The sequence below is a fragment of the Liolophura sinensis genome, chromosome 1 (assembly GCF_032854445.1).
Source record: "Liolophura sinensis isolate JHLJ2023 chromosome 1, CUHK_Ljap_v2, whole genome shotgun sequence".
In the NCBI taxonomy this organism is placed as follows: domain Eukaryota; kingdom Metazoa; phylum Mollusca; class Polyplacophora; order Chitonida; family Chitonidae; genus Liolophura; species Liolophura sinensis.
This window is the reverse complement of record NC_088295.1, coordinates 40,968,731-40,982,647: the sequence shown is the minus strand read 5'-3', so window position 1 is coordinate 40,982,647 and position 13,917 is coordinate 40,968,731. Positions and strand designations below refer to the sequence as shown.

Here is a 13,917-nt window from a genome sequence, read left to right as displayed (position 1 = left end):
ATTTAAGGTGGCAACGCAAACAAATAAATTTGTCTTCAAAAAAAACAAAAAAAAAAAACTTCCTTAAACTGTCTTTTGGTTCAAAAAGTACATCTGTATGCATGTTCATGCATTCATGATTACGAAGTTCACTAGGGGGTGGGTCGTTTCTTGAGGTAAGCGCTGATGTTTGGGTGAGACCGGACCAAGTCTAGGTGCTTCGTGAGTTTAGGGTAAGCCTTCAGCAGTGTCACAGACTCATTTGGTATAATGTACTCCATCGCCCCTACATTCGAAAACACAGCCATGTCAGCCCAGGATATCTGCAATGATAAAAAAGACAATGTACAACAAACCACACGATGGTTAAAGTCTTCCTTACATTTTGTGAGATAAAGGAATTTCCCGTCAATTGAAAGTTTAAGACAGTTTCACTTTAGAGTGTAATTATACCATGTCGGGCAAGCAGTTCTGACGGTACCACAGGTTGAGCGCGTTAACGAAGTGAATCCCCTCTCGTGTAGCATATACGCATGCACACGGGTAAGACGGAATGAGGAACGGCTTCGAGGAAACCATTGATCAAAGCTTGGATATTGCTTGATTAATTGATTTATTGGTGTTTAATGCCGTACTCAAGAATATTTAACTCACATGACGGCGGCCACTGTCACGTGTGGGGGAACCGGAAGTGTGTATGTCACATTAATGCATATTTATCTAAAATGACGGTGGACAACGTCACGCGTGGAGGAAACCGGAAGTGTGTATGTTACATTATTGAATATTTTTTACAAGGACGGCGGCCAACGTCATGTGTGGAGGAAACCGGAAGTGTGTATGTCACATTAATGAAAGACAAGTGCTCTTCATGAAGATCATCGGCCGCTTATAGTCCCCGGGTGGGAAATCATTCCGGTGAAACATCCTCGTTCAAAACTGGGACTGAATCAACACCTCGTTTATTTGACCATGCACTAAAAGATGAGCAAATCAAAATACTTTGAAGATTCACACTTTCAAACCATTATCAGTTTCTTCGTGACCTTGAAGCTCTAAACTTAAAGAATTATGCAAGTACCTTATCGCGAACAATTTTCAGTTTGTCATTAACTTGAACAAGTATACAAGTACCTTGCCATCAAACATTTTCACACAAATTTAAACTATATACTCTGTCACCGACCATTTATATCCCTAGTCATCAACTATAATTTATTTATTTAGTTGATTGGTGTTTTACGCCGTACCCAAGAATATTTCACTTATACGACGGCGGCCTTCATTATGGTGGGTGGAAACCGGGCACAGCCCGGGGGAAACCCACCACCATCCGCAGGTTGCTGACAGACCTTCCCACGTACGGCCGGAGAGGAAGCCAGCATGAGCTGGACTTGAACTCACAATGACCTCATTGGTGAGAGACTCCTGGGTCATTACGCTCCGCTAGCGCGGTAACCAACTGAGCCACGGAGGCCCCTCATCAACTATAATAAGTCTTTCATGTACGTATGTACATATATCTATGCTTGGGTTTTTACACGGGTATTGAACAATTTTTCAACGTGCAACGTGTACCATGTCTAAGGCCTTTGGTATGACCAGATCTGGGTGTGATCCCAGATCCCCCGACTTGGTGCGGACGCTCCCACAACTTGGCCGTACATACCTTGTCACCAAGCAGGTAACCAGATGTACAGTTACCTAAGGCGGTCTCCAGTCTGGACAGTATGTTGGGGCCAGTCTGTTCCACAAACTTTTTCATCATCACTGCCTACAAAGGGAAGGGAATCCAACATAATAGGTTTGTCAACTTTCTTTTCAGGTTGACGGTTGGTATGCAAACTTCTATTACTTGTTTTAGCAAATCTTCCCACTTAGATCTGTTTGTTGTTGATTGTTGGGAGAATTCTAAGAAACCTAATTATAAAGATTCCGTCATTTTGACTGGCGAATTAAATATCAAGTAATATTGCGAATTACTCACCATCCGGTGGAACCAAAATGGACACCAATCTTTGATCAGTTTATTTTTTATCGTTAAATATTATATGTAAATGTAGTACACCCTGTAAAGGATATATGATTCATGTAATTTACTACTAAATGTACGTGTACATAACATTCAGACAGGGCCATGACATCAGCACATGATATTGGGAGAAATCGAATCACTATACCAGCTTGTCCTTGTCCTTCTCGAAAAACAAAGGCTCTACTTCGCCACAGAGGTCCTCCGACAAGAAGACATACATGTCTTCCCTGGCATGCTCCATGTTGTCCTTACTGCAGAAACCTGAAAAGAATTCATTATTATATATACTGATTGTAAGAATCATCTCACGGCAAACAAAAATTCTTGCCGGTGACGAAAAAATCCATAATGTTTGGGGACGAATAGCGATATTCCCCATCAAAGTGACTTATGTCCTGTAAAATTATCGTTTTGTGTCCAGTAGATGAAAAATTAATTGGAAAAAGTTTTGTGAAAATTTGACAAGAAACAAGAGGATGAGTTTGAATACATTTATACATTCATGACCTTAGCGTACATTACATGATGTATAAACTATTACTGCGTTAGGAAGAATATTTGAAATTTATATACCTTAGTTACTGCCTTAATCAACGCCCAGGTTCGTCCTGCCATAATGCTGACCACCGTCGTACTAGTAAAATATTCTTGTGTACGGCGTAAAACACCAATCAAATAAATAAATAAAAAAACAAACAAATAAATAACGCATTTCGATAGATTAAAATCAGATACGAAGTCTTTCATTTATTTCCCATATTATTTTCCATAAATTCAAATACCGAATTGCCTGGCCAGGAATTTAGAGATGGCGTATTCTTGAGCGATCATCTGGCCGTCTACCTCCAGGACGGACACCTGATCAAACGGCATCTCTGAAAAAAGGCGGTGATATGCGCAGGAACTGTAGGTAATACAACAAGCTGAGAATAGGTACATGTTTCTGTCATAAAACTAGTAACTGCATGAAGCGATATGTTTCACAATTTATTCACAATTAAATGGGTCATTCATTGTATGAGGAGTTCTCATTATCCCATTTCAAGCCAGAAAGTTTACCTAAAATTAAAACGTTTAGGTATAAATTGTATTCAACACTAGTATCCGTGAAAAAAAGTGAGGTCCAGCATTCGAAAAAATGCCAATCATACTGGTTAGGCAGCAGTATTAAGTAAGTAAATTTGCCAGGAACTTGATGAGAAGAGGCGTTTTCCTATCCATACGTGTATATAAATGTATGTAGACCTACTTATAATAGAATATGGGACAGCATTTTTTCAAACCGGTGAACAAAGAATACTTGATAGCTGGAAATGACCAGTTAATAATTGCTTAGGTTAATCACTGTTGTTCCGAGATGCGAATCGGTGTAATGTTGGGAATCGACATTCATAATAATACAGCAGCTATACAGTCGGTCAGCAGCTGGGTGGTTCAGTTAATTGGGCGCCTGGAAGAGCAGACGGATGGACAACGGCCGACTATTTGGATATCCTTCGATCGTTTCGGGCCACAGATAACAACATGTATTATATACATGTAATTACGAGTAGGGCCTGTCATTTTCCAGCGTTTAAGCATCTTCAACATTCGACGCTAAAACGCCAAACACGACATTGGTGTTGGAAAGGCAACATGGCCTGCATTCGACCATATACATGTATACTAGTTAACCTGTGTTCAGTATAATGTGCATATACCATCTTCTAGTTGTCATAAACTTAACACATCTTATACATTACAATGCTTAAGCAGAATGCTCTATTAATAGAATGTTCAAGGGGTTCCAGATCTTTGCATTTTGTACAATATAATACGTTACCTAAACGTAACCCATTTACAAAATGAAGGCTGTGTCATCATATGAGGCACAGAGCTTGATGAGCGACATGCATGGGTGACTGTAGGTTGTTCTGCTGTAGCAACTTGCTTTGAAGTTTGGCCATTCTTGACTGGAAAACCTGATATCTTCAAAGTTCTGTCCTGCAGCCAACAAGATGATTCGGGGAAGTTCCCCTCTCGCCGGGTAATTGAAATAATACAGCTTGTAAGATGTCATTTTTCGACCTTTGATGTTGTGTGGGGTTGACAGTGGCTAGTCACATACGAATTAAATGAAGCACAATATGCCGGAAAGGAAGTAAGGTTACCAAAGCGGTGAATTTAGCGAAGAATGAAAATGTGTCGCGATTATTTCCCCTTACAGGTTTCACTTATCATCTCTCTCATAACAGCCGCATACTTCATATCCCAGTTTAACAGCGACATGCTCCCAGTCTCAGCCGATGAAACGGTTATCATAAATTATAATTCTCCACATTATTTATAATGATTTGAAGTCCCTAAGTAGTTCCCAAATTGAATTCAAACTATAACGAGGTAAGCACAATCAAAGGCAAAGAAACGCTTTTCTTCAAGGCACCTATACAGTAGTCCTGTAAAGAATGGTGTCGCTACTCCAAAAGCATACTAAAGCGTTTAGTGACTCGCAACATTTGCCAAAGCTATTTCTCAATCTTTTCTTTAGCAGTGTTGGAACAGGAGCAACAAGATGGTGGTGTGCACTGTATATACGTTCTCGCATTTCGCATTTCATGTAGGTGTCACGCCAACAATGAAACGCCATGCATACATGACGTCCCACGCAGTCACAACATGTACTGCGACCAGGTATAATCGCCATAATGCGAATTTAAAGTCAAAACTTAAAAGCTTCCTATAATATATAAGCAAACATGTCTAAGGACGTAAAATTACAATTTCAAATTTTTATTTCAATCAAAGCTGTCTTTGTGGAATCGGCTGCTACACTCATGTAGCTTGTTACATGGATATGTGAACTAAGAATAAAGCTAGGACGGTTGACAAATGTGAAGTCTTATAGTCACATGTCCCACTAACGGGACGGATGGAAATGATGGTGTGGTGCACATCTAAACAGCTGATGGATCTGTTCTTCCTTTCTGACAAAAACACTACAGCATCAGGACTAGGACACCAGACATGCCACCCCACCCAGTCAGATTATAATGACACTGGGCAGACCATTCCGATTTCCTTGCTCTAACCTCTCAGTGGCGAGACAGCAACAAGTAGCATTTTAAAAGTCTTTGTAATGACCCGACCCAAACGGACATTTGTAGTAGCCTAAGTTTATGTATCATTTCTACGGGGTAGTTTTGACACAATATGTCCCAGTGTCGTCTCAGTTACGGGTGACAAGACATTTTTTTTTTCTGAGAATTATATTTTCACTGAGCCATCAAACGAACTGGGTTAACAAACCATTATCGCTGTAGCCCACTGAATTCTACCTGACCGGTATTTATTTATTTATTTGATTGGTGTTTCAAGAATATTTTTTAATTGTAGGACGGTGCCCACGCCGGCCGGTAATATGGTGGGAGGAAACTCACGACTATCCGCAGGTTGTTGACAGATCTTCCCGCGTACGACCGGAGACGAAGTCAGCAAGTAAATTCAGCAAGACAATTAGTACATTAGAGTCACACTTCTCTTGACATTCCTGATCAGATGAACATAAAAAAAATCGCTTATCAATGGCATTTATTAATATTTTTGTTCAATCAATAGCACAACCTGACTTCCCGATGTCAAAAAACTTCACAACAAATTTCCAACCACAAGCTTTGGTAAACGAATATTAAACGAAGCACTGCTATAACAGTCTTTAGTTCAATTCGCAGATTTCCATATCCCTGTGATACCCTTAGACGGTTAAACATTGGACTAGAACACTCCAGTTTTCATAAGGTCGTCCTTACACTGGCTGATCACAAGTAACAACGGCATTCATTTGTATGGAGAAATATCTCCTCTCGTCCGTAAGGTCCGCCTCTTCCTCCAACTTGGCCAACTCCTTGAGACAGACCGCGTGCTGTTCCCGAATGCGTTTAATAATAACTTCATGATCATTGTGGAACTTTCGCCATCCAAACTGAAACCAGAGAAGAATAAAAATTCAATACCATACAGTACTAAAAGAGCTGTTCACAGTAAGCAAAACCGCACAATTTACGACATTCTAAAGCTCCGCCATGTTATCAGTTTTAACTGGGTCTAATATGACAATTACGTTAGTCCCTGGTTTTAACGAATCAGGCGCGGGTTATGTCTATAACCCAAAGCCGCTGCTGTTTCCGCAGCCCCGAACCCTGTTTGGCTTCTTCGAGGGACAATAGATCGTGTTCCTGTTGCTCTAGAACATGTCACATCCCATGGCCTTATAAAAATTCCTGATTAAAATTTGATTTCTAAAGCTACCAAGCATGTCAAATAAACATGTCTATGGCCGCTAAGGTCTGTTTCAACCCATTTTGCTAAATAACTTCTATTTGGTGACATCTCCTGAAACTGTATGCAGATAAATATTAAAATTCCCCACACAAACTTGTCCTCCACATCAACCTTGAGAATTTATCACGATGACATTTTGGCTTCGACTTAACATGTATGATTATTGTTAGCAGCTGGTTCAGGGGGATAGTTCAGGGGTCTGCCTATTTTCCGCCACCCATGAACTTAACTGCCCTTCATTGTATAAATGAAATATTCTCCATTTGGAAGTCAACTCCCATCAAAAGATGCACTGAAATCAGTTTTGTTCTAGTTTATTGCAATATTGCACTAACCTAATTTCGCAACCTTTTCACATATGAAAGAGGCTGAAGAAATGAGAGTTAAAGAGGTATAGGAGAGCTTTGCTCCGAACTTGTTCCAGATCACACTTCATACAATATTTTGAAACACTTCCTCAAACAGTAACACTCAGAGCAAGCAAATTATTATCTTGAGCACCGTTTCAATTTGTTATACTGAAGATATCAGTTAAAGTACAATACTGAAAGTTCATTTAGTGTGATGTATCATCAGTATGTATACTAAAATACTCACATGATCTGGCTTTTCTCGGGGCTTGATCCTGAGGGGCAGAACAAAATTTAACATTTAGTTGGGAGTAAGCTATGGCCACGTGGTTAAGATGTTTGAATCAGTAGGAGTCAGGACACAAAAGGTGAATGTTCAATCCCGATCTTCGACAAGAAATTTCTACATTCCTTTGACATCACTGTTTGTGTGAACTTGGTGATAATAACTGGTTGCCAGCTCTCGTTGAGCAATTTGCGCTGCTCAACATTCCTTGAAGACCACCAATAAAGCATTCGCATCTACATGTCATATGCATGTCATATGCATGTCATATGCATGTCACATTTCTGCATGTCACACAGAAAGTAGTTTGCCAAGGATTTGCTTGGGGATTAAACCAGGGCACATAAAACTGACCACAATCACATTAATTTAGTGAAAACTTCTTCAGAATGGCATTAAACAATCAAATAAGTGAATAAATGTAACAGCACAAGTTAGACCCATATTTTATGTTGTCAATCATGATAAATTATTAAAATACGACCATAATTACCTGTAAAATAGTAATGGCCATGGCCATATTGGCCCATTAAAAAGTCACCGAAAGATTGTTAAATTATACGCATCAGTACTGCTGCATGCACCAATCATTATCATCAATTTATTTATTTAATTGGTGTTTTATTCATTATCATCAACATACCGTTCTGGACATCTCATTAGGGTGTCTTTAACTGTTGCTTGTAATTTGGTAATATCTGCTTGATACAGGGCCATCAAACATTCGCTATCAATTACTGCAATACCTATAAAGAAATTAATAAAAGAGTTATCAATAGATTATATATCCATCCATCACTGAAACTGAGTTTTATTAATTTAATCAGTCTTTAGCAAAATTAAGTGTAGTACGAAATAGAAAATAAGGCCAAGACAATGGTTTATAACTTCAGGAAAAAAATCATTCATTCAAAATCACTCAAGAACTCCTGATAAGACATATCTGATAGTATGACTGGAAATTTTTACCTTTTAGCAACTCCTCTAACTCCAGAATTTCCTTCCTGACCAGTTCAACTGTTCTCTTTCTGTCTCTGTCAATATACCTGTGTTGTCAGACCACATAAATCTGTTGAGCTCGCCCAAAAAATGACTGATGACTTCCAAATTTCAATTTCCCCTCCAAAAAAACCAACAAGAAATCTAATTCAAGTTTTAACAACCATATTCATGGGCTCAGAAATAGCAACAAATGTTGCCTGGAAGTATGGAGTGGAAAGTAAATCCAACACACTGCATGTCATCAATGATTAGCTACCTAACTGAACTGTTATACAACTGTTAATGAAATTGTATCAAAATTTATATGAAAGAACGTAGTAAGTGAATGTTAAAATTCAGACAACTTGTGTTTCAAACCAGCCTGTATTCATTACTTCTGTAGTTCTAGAATTTTGTAATAATTCCAATCAAAATAATGATCCTACCTTGAGCTTTCCGTATGACCTTTATTATGATTGCATTTCCATTTTGGTACGTCAATTGGTTTCTGAATATATATAATACTATTTCAAAACATGATAAAATAGTAAATGCCATCAATTGTTAATATGCATATACGTTGCACTTCTTACATGAAGAAAACTAACGAAAAAAAGGTACAATCCACCCTGAGATGAAAGGACTCTCAAAAGCTTAGAAAAATTTAAAACTTCATGTACAGCAGAAATACTTACAAACGTATGAGCATATTTCTTTGGAGCCTGCAAATCAAGAATGAAAACTATTAAGAGTCAACCCTAGGCAAGCAGACTTTGCCTAATTAAGACTAAAGTCTATATTCATGTACATGTAAATAGATTCATTTCAATATTTTTTGACTGGTCCCTTAGATATACTCAAGAATATTTTATGTTTATGGGCTACGGGTACAGCATCATGCCAAATCTTAGAATTTTCTTTGGTATCTATGGTAGTGTTCTTCTTAAAATGACTTCCAAGAAAGGAAAAGTGACCTTACAACATGTGACAGTCTATTAACATTTTCCGTATTTTAAATCAGTTACCTCTTTTCAATTGCTTTAATACTCAAATGCGAACAATGCCACATTCATGTATAAACTGTTACTTGTCCTCCAGGGAATTCAAGAATTCCACAAAGTTGGCATGACAGTGAGGAACATGTACTCTGCTGTTCACATGACATATACTGAAATGGCATGTCTTAAAAACAAACCTACTTTTGAAAAAAAAACTTTCATCTAATTATTGTCATAGGTCCATATTTACAGAAAAAGTCACATGTTTAACTTTGTTTGATGTCAGGGGTCAGTCATTATGTGTGCAATGGTGAATGCAATATTTCAGAACAATCTGTATGTGGATGTTTGAAGGTCAGAGTAGGTTGTTTAAAGCAGATTACACCAAGTCAGCAAGTAATGAAAAGCTGACATCCATTCAACAAAATAAGTGTTGTCAGTAAGTTACCAAATTCAAAGAAGGAATCAAGAGCGCACATTATTCAATATACTCGAAGAACATCCAACAGGAAGGCAAATCAATGATTTTTTAGGAAAAAACTACAAATAACTCAATTCATTAGTCCTCCTATTCCGACATTCAGAATCTTATTTGGATCAAGGCAGGAAGTAGATCCAGTCTTGCTTTTGTGTAATAATATCTTACTCCAGTTGGGAATTACATATATATTCTATAATGTCTATAATTCATATTAAAGTGCTACTTCAGTCCAAAGAGAGGCCAGGTTGAAATATTAAACTGATATGAAGGATACCCGATGGAGTATAGCAAGCACCACGGTTGAAAAAAAGTATACGTTGAATAACGCTATTTAACCGCAATAAGTGAAGATATCTAAGAAACAAAATCCTCAGCAAATTCTGTAAAATTTTCCTGATGTGACGTAATAATACTCCCTATGTGACGATGAATCAGGCTGATGTGACGTCGAGTAAGGCAGTTAAGCTGGAATGATGTCATGCGCGTTTGAAATTACTACCTCATTTCATGCTATACGTCCTTACATGACGTCACACCAGACAAATGTGGAAACGGCAGAAAACTTTTGTTTCCATCTTATCCTCTCGAACTGATAACAATGGCTTTAACACAATGCATATTTTCTACAATTTAAGAAAGCAATGCCGACAATCTCAATCGTTATCACTTCACCTTGCCTTTAGGACATAGATGTTTGCACACTAAAGTAGCTTAATATCAAACTGGATTAAGCCATACCCATAGTTTAGGGGAGACAACTCTTTCTTTGTAGGGTAGGTCATCATCCACATGCTGTACAGACGGTACTTCATCTATGATGGCTAAATCATAGGTGTCTAAGTCAGGCAGAAATACCAGACAGTTGTCAGAGTTTATTCCTGTTAAACACTGTAATTTTTTCTCATTCTCTGCAGAACACACCTGGATGAATTCCTTCAAAGGTACAAGGGTTTGTGGGATTGGTCTGATCAAAACAACAACAAAAAAACATAAATAAAATTAATGAATGATGATTACAATATGATTACTGTCTTGTCTTATTGGGAGTTTCACTAGAATTTCAGCATTATTTTAGTCATATTGCTAAAATGAATCCTTCAAACAAATTGGTCCCAATGCAGAAACAATGCATAGTTACTTCAAGTCTATGATTTCCTTTCTGAATGACAATCTTCATTTCCTTTGCTTGGTCAGTAGTTAATGTTTTTAACCCACTACTTTTTCAACAAATATTATTGTTATTATCTGAATGATTTATGTTCCAAGGATAACAAGACATCATTTTAGTTTCACAACATTAGTTAGGTCTGTAAGTGGAGGAGTTGCTGATCTACCATGCAATGAACAAAACAATGTCACTGAAGGACCATACATGACTTCATGTTACATACATGGTCTTATTCATTTAAATAATTATATACATTAGTTTTCTTCAAAACACAGTCCAAAGAAGTTATGTGACAATGATTTTAGTTTTAAAGAATTAATAATTTATTATCATATTGTCCATTTTTTCAATTAAATTTAAAAAATAGCCCAAATCAATTCCATGAGGTGCTTATTAAATTAATATAATTTTTATCTTAATGTCTACACTACATGTTGATGCACTTTATAGCAATTTAACTTTGACAAATTAGTTGAAGGATGCATGAAACACTTACTTTTTAATTCTTAATATGGAGTTTAGAACATGGTCTTACATATAAAAGTACAAAAAAGGGGCGGCCTCCGTGGCTCAGTCGGTTAGCGCGCTAGCGCAGCGTAATGACCCAGGAGCCTCTCACCAATGAGGTCACTGTGAGTTCAAGTCCAGCTCATGCTGGCTTCCTCTCTGGCCGTACGTGGGAAGGTCTGCCAGCAACCTGCGGATGATCGTGGGTTTCCCCCGGCTGTGCCTGGTTTTCACCCACCATAATGCTGGCCGCCGTCATATAAGTGAAATATTACGGCGTAAAACACCAATCAAAAAAAAAAAAAACAAAAACAAAAAAGCATCTCAGATTTCTTCTTTGGGTGTAAAAATGGATGTAAACAGTTTATACAGTTTTTCTAAATCCATAGTGGTCAGTCCATAAATTAAGTAGCCTGCTGTGGTGAAATCAAGAGTGATAGGTGTCAAAATGACATCACTGAAAAATATGCATAAAACAGAGGGGTTATTAAGACATATAAATTTTTTTCTAACTTTTTATGCATATCTTCCTCCATTTTTGTTAAAACCACATTCTTTGTTTTATAATACCTTTTCATGCCTTAAAAGGAGGCAGGACTTGCGAATTTCAATGAAAATTTGCCACAGACTGCTAAACTTTACTTGTCCCATATTTAGCCTACCTTCCTAGGTGAGACTTTAAGGTCATATCCTCCACCAAATCGCTGACTACGGGCACAATTGATGTTTCAGCCTTGGGTTGTGCATTCAGTTTGTAAGGAAAGTCACCTTCATCCTTTCTGACATTTGAACTGTCAGCTGATTCTTCTGTTAACTCCATGTTATACACACAAGGTTTTACACTGAACCAGTCACTCTTTGTGGCAGATCTATGCCTCAGTGCTCTACTCCTACTGCTCTTTCTGCTTCTTCTTGATCGAGAATCACCAGGCATATGGACATGGACAGTTTCTGAATCATCTTCAGGCTCATCTCTCACTGCAGTCAGAAAACATGAACTGTCACCTTCACTGATCTGCACGCATGATTCTTTGACAAGGTCACCTATTTCACTCTGCATTAAACTCGACCAAAGTGCGCTAGACTTGGGCTGTTCCTTCTCATTATTGTTACACCCAGCATGTACATCCTCTGCACAATTACTTGTATTGCTTTGACTGGATTTTTGAGAGTTATCAGCATTTCTTGTTGAAGAATTCTGAATCGATGCACCCTGGATTTCAAACTTAAACATATCCCCACTGTCATCAGAGAGATCCGCCTTCGCCTTCAGACATTTTGATGCGTTTTTCTTGGGCCTTTGTTTTTTTCGATCCTCCTCCAGTGACTTGGCCTTGCTTGAAACAGCTGACAAAGGTCTGCGAGGCAATATCTTGACTGTAGAGGAATGAGTCTTCTTTGCTTCTGAGCTTCCATCATTAATTCCATTAATATTGAGGTGGTTACAAAATTCTCTGTTCTGGATTGCATCAAAGGGTGTTTCTAGTCTTCCCTTAGCACTCTGTGTTCTCTCTGGTCGCATTGGAGCTACACCATAACGGGATGTCATTGACAATTCTTTATTCAGGAAAGCTTGTAATGGTTCTGAAATCAGCAATAATTTAATTCAACTATTAAATTATAACTCATAAGAGAAGTTTTTAAACATATTGTCATTAGGCAAAGCACAATGGATTCTTTGCTTCCTGTGACCACTGGCATGTCATATTTACCTCTGTATGTGGAGATTATTATCTCATTTTTAACCAAAATTAACAAAAAAATGGAAATTGTGTGGCGATCCACACTGGTTTTCCAAAATACTTTGATGGAAAAAAAGGAATCGAATGTCTTTTGTCCTTTAAGCATGATATACTTAGTATTAGTATGCAGTCCAGTATAAAGAAAGGAGGTCCCAAACCAACATCAGAGCAATCTCCATTTAATGTAATTACCTGCCCTTGTCCAATAAGTCAAGGCTGTCAGTACAGCCGTTCGCTGAACATCAGCAAGGAATCTCAAATCAATGCGGTTTAGGAACAACAGATAAGCCTTGTGCTTGCCATAAATCACCAGACGAAAAGATAAGGAACATAAGTGTCACGCAAATTTAAAGTCATGGATAGATAATTGTTGTCTTGAACGCCATGACACTCTGCCACATCAACTGCATCAGGTTTTTAAACGGAGCGCGCTATGACGTTGGTTTGGGCTAGGCCATATCCTTGGCCGAACAAAATTTCCAGTTGCCAAAACCTAACATCAGAACGGACTATGGGAATCAGTGCCCTCTATTCTTTTAGATTTACAAACAAATCTATAAAACAGCTCACAGAATGTGTAGGCCATATGGCGATAAAAGTCTCATAAACTGTCCAATCAATGTGTTGCAGGATCGACATTTGGTGTTGTGAAGTAAATAGTTACTGTCACCAGGGTTTGCAGACAGGAGTCTCATCTACTCGTACTCCAGTTGGACTCTCAAAAATTATTATATACTATATGTTGAGAGACCTAAAGTTGAGTTGGAGTAAATGAGAGCTCGTGGGTTTGGACTTCCAACATGCATTGGAAGGAATACTAGCTGAGAGTTACTGAAGTAATATCTGCACACCACTAAAGATATATTTAGAATAAAGTGTTCTGTTTAAGACACTGGATTTATTTTCTTATGCTGCCGTTTATTTATTTACCAATTCCCTTTCGGAAAATAACAGCACACCTTTCTTTTTTCCGCCCAAACTGGCACTGCCATACTTTCCCAACGTCTCCATGTTGTTTACCAAAGTCACGTGCCTCGCAACGGCTCCTAAATCTCAAAAATTAAATAACTGTT

General features: G+C 38.1%; 2 protein-coding genes across 2 annotated transcripts; both read right to left on the bottom strand.

The window, feature by feature from the left end:
- Positions 1 to 131: 131 nt before the first annotated feature.
- Positions 132 to 2,887, bottom strand: LOC135482277 (glutathione S-transferase 1-like). The gene is made up of 4 exons (XM_064762187.1): positions 2,797 to 2,887; positions 2,160 to 2,275; positions 1,649 to 1,753; positions 132 to 302 (listed from the first exon to the last, which is right to left on the bottom strand). Exons 1-4 carry the CDS (start codon positions 2,885 to 2,887, stop codon positions 132 to 134), a joined length of 483 nt encoding a protein of 160 aa, XP_064618257.1.
- Positions 2,888 to 4,812: 1,925 nt separating this feature from the next.
- Positions 4,813 to 13,838, bottom strand: LOC135475215 (uncharacterized). The gene is made up of 9 exons (XM_064755029.1): positions 13,775 to 13,838; positions 11,765 to 12,686; positions 10,166 to 10,391; positions 8,644 to 8,670; positions 8,395 to 8,456; positions 7,937 to 8,013; positions 7,611 to 7,713; positions 6,929 to 6,956; positions 4,813 to 5,972 (listed from the first exon to the last, which is right to left on the bottom strand). The coding sequence occupies exons 2-9, from the start codon at positions 12,649 to 12,651 to the stop codon at positions 5,796 to 5,798; spliced, it is 1,587 nt and encodes a 528-aa protein (XP_064611099.1). The 5' UTR covers positions 12,652 to 12,686; positions 13,775 to 13,838; the 3' UTR covers positions 4,813 to 5,795.
- Between the last annotated feature and the right edge of the window lie 79 nt (positions 13,839 to 13,917).

Bases quoted from the DNA above. Each gene is read 5' to 3' on its own strand.
- LOC135482277 (XM_064762187.1), bottom strand. From the start codon at position 2,887: ATGCCGTTTGATCAGGTGTCCGTCCTGGAGGTAGACGGCCAGATGATC. The intron at 2,276-2,796 runs GTATTTGAATTT...AATTCTTTTCAG, and splicing joins ATTCCTGGCCAGGCAATTCG to GTTTCTGCAGTAAGGACAAC. The intron at 303-1,648 runs GTATGTACGGCC...TTATCATTGCAG, and splicing joins GTTACCTGCTTGGTGACAAG to ATATCCTGGGCTGACATGGC.
- LOC135475215 (XM_064755029.1), bottom strand. From the start codon at position 12,651: ATGACATCCCGTTATGGTGTAGCTCCAATGCGACCAGAGAGAACACAG. The intron at 8,671-10,165 runs GTATGGCTTAAT...CTTGATTTGCAG, and splicing joins TTGTCTCCCCTAAACTATGG to GCTCCAAAGAAATATGCTCA. The intron at 7,714-7,936 runs GTAAAAATTTCC...ATTTCTTTATAG, and splicing joins GTTAGAGGAGTTGCTAAAAG to GTATTGCAGTAATTGATAGC.